General features: G+C 31.0%; 1 protein-coding gene across 1 annotated transcript; it reads left to right on the forward strand.

Annotated features, from left to right (window-relative positions):
- The first annotated feature begins 5,350 nt into the window (after positions 1–5,350).
- Positions 5,351–6,604, forward strand: LOC121219174 (scarecrow-like protein 3). Its single transcript, XM_041096868.1, has one exon. The coding sequence runs from the start codon at positions 5,351–5,353 to the stop codon at positions 6,602–6,604; it is 1,254 nt and encodes a 417-aa protein (XP_040952802.1).
- Positions 6,605–7,585: the final 981 nt, after the last annotated feature.

Below are 7,585 nucleotides of genomic sequence, written 5' to 3' on the forward strand. Positions count from 1 at the left end.
TTGTTCATTTGTAAATGAATTCATTTCTCATTTTCATTTCTATTTTGAGAAAACCACATTCATTTTAAAATGATTCTATTTTCTCCATTTTCATTTTCATTTTGGAGAAAACCATAATCATTTCTTGAATGTTTTCCATTTCTTCATTTCTATTCATTCTGCTCATTTTGATTTAACATGCAATTCATTCTGGTTTCAACGAGCTAGCGGAGGGACCGATTGGACATATACAATTGAAGCTCAAATGATTTATAATTAAGTTCCATCTTTCCGCCTATTAATTATAAACTCATCTAGTCACAAAGTCATTCCACTATAGTATCATGACTTAGCTCTCTCCCAATGACATACCATTACGAAAGTAACTTGATTAGTATTCGTCCAATGACCTTGTCGTAAGTGTGTTACCCTCATAGGATATTATTGATCTCTTAGAGGTAATATACATTCTCCCAATATGATCCTATTTTATCTCATGGTAACCATTATATCTTCCTTCATGAAAAGTCAATTACTATCAAATAGTGATCAAGTAATTCATCACAAAGACAAACGAACTGTGGCCACGTTTACTTTTTATCAACCATGTAATGCCAATGAGAGGATATAATTTACCTATGTCTTGGGCTATGAATTTCACTATTGTGAATAACGCTACATACTGTAGAAGTTGTACACACAATGCACTAGCTTCTGGTTCCTTATCTATTAGAACTTAAGCTCTTACTTACATCAAAGTGTACGAGTCACACATATATAGTCCGACATCCCTTCAGGGTTTAGGTATGCCACACTATGAACATCACAAGTGAATAAATTCATAAATGGATTCATGATCTATTTTTCTTGGGTCTTGTCTGATGTACTGTTAGTCCAGTCAGTCACATCTATGTCTCTATCTTTTAGGAGTCATCCACTCCTATTCTTAAGACAAAACATCTTCATAATTGGACTTGATAGATTGCATATTAGTCTTTCAATCGGTTTGCATGTTTCGGATTAGACTAAGGACATGTTTAGATTCGTCTACTAACACAAGCTGTCTTTCCATATTACGATCTGACCACGTAATATTGCTTAGTATTAGTTTAAACATTAAACAATCAATGAGCAATATTTGCTTCCATTTTGCTTTGCATGCAAAAACCATACGAGGACAATCATACAAAGTATATTAATGTAATCCATAAATTTGTTTTATTATTCAATCTATCCAAAAAAAAAACAAGTTTACAATCGAATATACTACACTCAAGGCACCAGATCCAACAACATCAAGTTCACTGATGAAAATGCATGACCCTTTGTTCTCATTGGATGAGAAACACCTAAGATTGAAACTGAACCTAGGAGAATTCCTAAGTTTGAGTTGGAATGGACCACCGATGAGGAACGTCTAACTAATTCCAATTCTAAGGCATCATATGCTATTTTCTGTGCTATCAATCAACAAGAGTTTAAGAGGATCTCAAAATGTATTGTTGCCAAGAAAGCATAGGACATACTTCAAACAGCCCTTGAAGAACCAACATAGTGAAAAAAAATCATTTTTAGATAAAAAAAATAAAAATGGTTTAAAAATCTAAAAAGCATAAAAAAAACATATGTATTTAAAAAAGAAAAAAATAAAAATATATCAAATGATTCAAACAAAAATGAACATGAAAGAAATTGACGGGTATTAGAGAGAGATGAAGTTAGACATCCCCATGGAACATGGAATCGACAAAGTTATCTCTCTTGATTCAATTCAACTCATATTTTCAATTCCTGGACTAGATTTTCTGAGACTTTGGTTGTTTGATAGACATGCTTGGACTACCCAAATTTGGAAGTTGCTGCTGACATGTTCAAGTTGGGAAAAAAACAAGGCGGAAAAAGAACTTTTCAAAGTTTTTCATTTCATGAAAGTTCTCTCTATCTCATTTTTTTCGTTACTCGAAGTTTGGGTCTCTATATACTTTTGAAATAAGAAAAAAAAATTCAAAACACTTGTTTTGTAATAGTAGAAAAATGTTATTTTTTAGAGGAATTTAATTAAATAATATGATATTAATCTAAAATATGACACTTAGTTGGATTTAAGCCAACTTGATCTTTTACCATATACATGAAGATTGAATTAGTTTAAAATGAGTACAATACTAATGGTGTTAGATATTCTTGTTCAACGTTAAAGAATTTAAAAAAAAATAAAAGTTTTAAAATATCTTTTTAGAATTTAAAATATTTTTTTAATTTTTAGAATTAGAACTAAATTGAAAATTGTTGTAAATATTCAGGGCTAAATTTATTAAATTTTTAGAAGTTGAACTAAAATGGCAAATTTTGTAAACATTGAGGGCTAAATTTGTCGATTTTTTTAGATTTAGGATCAATTGATAAAACGTGTAAACTTTGGAGGGCTAAATTTTTTATTAGGTTAATAAAAGTGCCCATGTTAGCTTTCCGTCACTCATCTAACGACAACTAATGGGAGAGTAACTAAAATAATTTAATTTCGAAAAGTCAAGTAACTAAATTGAGAAAATTAATAATTAAGTAACCAAAATAAAACTAGAAGCATAATTGAGTGAATATTTTTATGGTTTGTTTAAGACCACTTTCACACGAGATAGGTAAAGATAGTAAGAAATTTATCTTTAATTTAAATGTCTTAATTTTTATAATTTTTTTAATAAAGTTATATTTTTTTTCAAAATAATATAAAAATTGATATTTTATGAAAAAATTAATAATATATCAAACTACTAAAAAATAAGTCTAGAATGAATTTGGATATTATGTTGTCCATATTCATTTGAATGTGAAATAATATTTATATTTTCTTTTATAAATTTATATATTTTTAAATAATTTTATATTTTATATATTTTTAATTTCAAAATAATAATATAAAAACATGGTATGTTATAAAAATCAGAAATATATAAAAATTTTAAAAGGACATATCTATAATGAATTTGGACAGCCATTTGTTCAGGTTTATTTTAGATGTAAAAATAATTTTGTACTTTTTAAAAAAAAGTATATATTTATATATTTTTAATTTTTATCTAATGTCGTATTGAGAAGTTTTCATGTGAAACTGATCAATTGGTTGTTAGTGTTACACCCAGTAATGATATTATTATTTATATACAAATATCATGATATGTGACAATTCATTAATTTGATTTTCCAGAAAACATTTAAGCTCGGGCCACTATCAGTGTTGCTAGGGTCGAAGCAGCGGACGGTATTGAATTAGATGTATGTTTTCCTAGCTTCAAAAGAGAAAATGTAATTGACTCATATTGGCTAACATATGGTTTGGTATCAACCTTTATTCAATTTTTTCTTTTAATAATTTTACTATAAGTTTTAATTATATAATTTTTTTATACATAATACTTAAAATTATTTATAATCCCTCCTCAATCTATAAATAAGAGGATAATATTTTTCAGCACACTTGAACCCATATTCTACTATATTGATAACAATACCTATGTCAATCGAGTTAAAAGAATCAATCCAAAAATTTGAATACTTGAGTTATTCTCAACTTGCTTGTATGTCATACAAAGTTAAGGAGTAGTATTTAGTCATTGGCTCATACATTGTAGTTTGATTGCTATAATAAGAAAGCTTAAAATTTTGTTTTCCCCATTAATGTTTATTGATTTAGAATTAGCACTTAAATTAAGTTTTTAAAATTTATTAATGAAAAGAATTATTTTTTTCACTTATGAAAATATTGTTATTTTTGATAAATGAGTTCAAAAAAATTTGTCAAACAATGAGAAATGTTTTACATGGAATCAATCAAACACCATAAAATATAATGTTTTTTTTAAATCATATCATTTTCCAGAAATTATTTTCAGGAAACAATTTTCAGTGAATCAAACACACCCTTAATTACCAACTGTTTGAGTTATGACCCAAATTCTTATTAAAATAAAATACAAGTGACAAAATAGTGGGATCCATGGTACAGCCTGCACAAGAAGAATCCGTATAAAAGTTTACTTCCTCTATTTGATATTGATTTAAATAAGATGTTTCAACCTTACTGTATTACTTTTCTTATATGTTGATTAGAATAAGGTTTTTAAAACTTATAAATAGATGCAGCCTATACTTCTTATAATCATTCGAATTCGATATAGTGAATTTTCTTCTCCTATGTCCGTGAGTTTTTTCTCAAAAGGATTTCCACTTAAAATCTGTATGTTTTATTTTTCTCTATTTTCTTGCGATTATCGACATTCTACTTTTATACCAACTAAATAAAAATAGATAATTCCGGGGATAAACTATATACTAACCCTCTTCTTCACAATTTCTTTTCTCCACGATGCACCTATTTTCTTGCCAAAAAGCACAAGGTATATATTTCAAGCATCTATAAAGATGGGGTATAGCATCCTCAATCCCTTTGGAGTATTTCACAATGACAAAACTTGGTAATTGCTTCTTACTTTTTAGCTCTGGCCTCTAATCCATGTCCTTACTTCCTTTGATTGCGATCTTTCAACATAAGCTCTACGCAAAGAGATAATGAGAAATGGTGAAGCTAGGCGGCTTGCACGTCAACTTATTACAACACGTCCTTTACTTTACTTAAAATTTCTAGAGGGATTTTTAAATGATTTTTTCAACCACCTCCAACTTGAATAATACTAAAACTTATTATATATTATAACGTTGTTCAAACTCAATGTAATCCGAATTTAAAAATAAAATAAAAAATATTAAAATAAATGGGAACCCATATTAAAACCCAAAGTTGAAGTAGTAAAAGTGAGACCCAAAGCCATAGGTAGTTCAAATTTTACGAAAACCTTAATCAATGGTAGGTAAAAACCTAGATTATTCATTGCATTTTTCGTCTAATCCATTTGCATTAGCTTAAATTTAAATTGGATTACGGACAAATCAATGGAGAATTGTGTTCGTTGGTATCGAAACATTGAAGCCAAAAGCTAAGAAACAATTCTCTTTGCTCACCACCTTGGTGGCCTAGATTTAAAAAATAAAGATAACCAACATTACTTTATTTAATGAGCATGATGGTCCTGACATAACATATAAAAAAAAAGTTAATTATAATCTAAGTCATTCAAATTCAAGATTTAAGTACATGAAAGTCAATTGTTAAAAGCACTTGACAAACATTTCCTTTATTTGGAATCTTTTATATGGAGCAATTGATATAGTTCCAATAGCTAGCCTCCTATTTCATTCTCACCTGCTCTATCTCAAAACATGATTCTCCTATAAGTCATCTCATGCTATCTTCAACAATTTCCCAAAAACTACTGCAAATCTCGTTATTTTTATTTTTATTTTGTTAAAGGTCAACATGATGAGTAGCTCTCCAAAGCCAGAGGTGACCTTATCCCTTGCGTTGTCGCCTGGTTCGACTCTGCAAGAGGTTGTAAAGCCCCAAGAGAGAGGTGTCCGCCTTATCCAACTGCTCTTAACATGTGCCAAGCATGCCTCGTCCAGTAACCTACACCGTGCTGACGAGTGTCTCCGGCAGATATCGCTGCTTGCCTCGGTGTCTGGTGACTCCATGCAACGCCTTTCGGCATGGTTCGCCTCTGCCCTTGCTGTACGCCTTGTCAAGCGTTGGCCTGGCTTACATAAGGTCTTGAACTACACTCAGTTGCCGAAACAAGATCAGTTAGGTCAAGCTCAGCCGCTCTTCGGGCGAGTGTGTCCCTACCTTGGGTTCTCTTATGCCATCATATCTCGTACACTGATCAAGGCCATGACAGGGGAGCGAGTCATCCATCTCGTGGACTTGGGTTCAGGCGATGCAAACTTGTGGATCCCGCTACTTCGGAGCTTTTCGTGCTTGCTCGATGGACAACCTCATTTGAAGGTCACTTGCATGAATGCTAACAAGGCAATACTAGAGGAGTTGGGCCCAAGGCTTGTTAAAGAGGCTGAAGCACTCGGCCTGCCCTTTCAATTTGCCCCTCTAAATGTTAGTTTAAGAGAGCTAACATTAGACAAACTTGGGGTAAAATCAGGAGAGGCATTAGCTTTCATATCAATATTAAATCTCCACTCTTTATTAGCGGAGGATGATAGTGTTGATGCACATTTCAGCCACAACAAGACTAACGGCATCAAAGATTCCAAGCAAATGTTTCGGTTTTTATCGACAATCCGATCATCGTCCCCTAAACTTTTCTTTTTAGTCGAAAAAGAAGCCGACCATAATTTAAACAAATTGGTTGATAGATTCGTTGAGGGACTGCATTACTACAGCGCTGTGTTCGACTCGGTCGGTGCTACATTCGGGGGCAATACCTCGAGTAGGGAAAGACTTGTTTTGGAGGAAATGTTTGGGAAAGAAATTGAAAACATTGTGGCATGTGAAGGGGTTGAAAGAGAAGAGAGGCATGAGAGGTATGGGAGATGGATGGTTCGGTTCGGACAAGCCGGATTTAAGCCGGTTATGATGTGGCATGAGTCAACGGAAGATGCCAAGCAAATGGTGGAAGCATGTGGTAGAAATGGTTACAAAATTGTTAACGAAAGGGCAAGCTTGATGATTTGTTGGCACGATAGACCATTATATGCAGTGTCTGCATGGACTTGTTAGAGGGATGTATTATTTATGCATAGTAATTTTTTTTTCTTTAGTATGTGAAATTGTATTAATAAAAATAATTTATTGTTGGCCCAAGGCAAAGGACATGTTTATTGGCTACATTAATTTGTAATTTACAAATTTTTAATTTCCTAAATTGCAAAATCAAGTATTCTAAAAATGTTGGGTTTTTACTTGTATGTATAAATAAAAATTTGATTGAGATTTTAAATTTTATATAAACTAAAGTGTATAAGTATAATATTTATAATATTGAACATCGTAATTAAATTAAGTAATTGCCATATATAGGTATATTTTAAATTAATTATAATTTTTTTGGTTTTTTTAGCTAAATTAAGTTATTAACATTTCAACAAAAGAAAAATTGTTTTTATATTAGAAATTTAGACAAAAACATTAATTTTTAATAATGTTAATGTGACAATAGATGTGTTCATGAATTGGGTTTGAATCGGGCCTAAGGATGATATTGACAAACTTTATGCTTGCTCAAGCCCCGTCCGACCTGAAATATGGGCTTAAATTTTAGTCCAAGCTCGTCCATAATTGCAAAAGATTAACCCAAACCCATTATGGCCCGCCCATATTATTTTTTAAAAATATTCATATTATTTTATTTTAATATTTAATAATTTTATTTTTTTATTTGTTGAAAATTTTTATATAGTCATCTTAACATTATTTTAATTTTTACATTAGAGTACTATTATATATTTATTATAAGTTTATTATTTAATGTGTTATAAATTACATAATATATTAATACAACATAATATAAAGTATTATAAACTTAAAAACGGGTCGGGTCAGGCTCGACCCTTAAATGTTCAAGCTCGAACCCAACCTATATTTTAACTAGGCCTAATTTTTTTTCCAAGCCCATTTTTCGGGTCTAGTATTTTTGCCCAAACCCTCCTAAATTTTGGACGGGCCTTTGAGCTTGGGCGAGTAGCCTGACCTATGAATAGG

Source organism: Gossypium hirsutum, chromosome D07, assembly GCF_007990345.1.
Source record: "Gossypium hirsutum isolate 1008001.06 chromosome D07, Gossypium_hirsutum_v2.1, whole genome shotgun sequence".
Classification (NCBI taxonomy): Eukaryota; Viridiplantae; Streptophyta; class Magnoliopsida; order Malvales; family Malvaceae; genus Gossypium; species Gossypium hirsutum.

What these genes read in the sequence shown, in the direction of transcription:
- LOC121219174 (XM_041096868.1), top strand. Translation starts at nt 5,351, where the DNA reads ATGATGAGTAGCTCTCCAAAGCCAGAGGTGACCTTATCCCTTGCGTTG.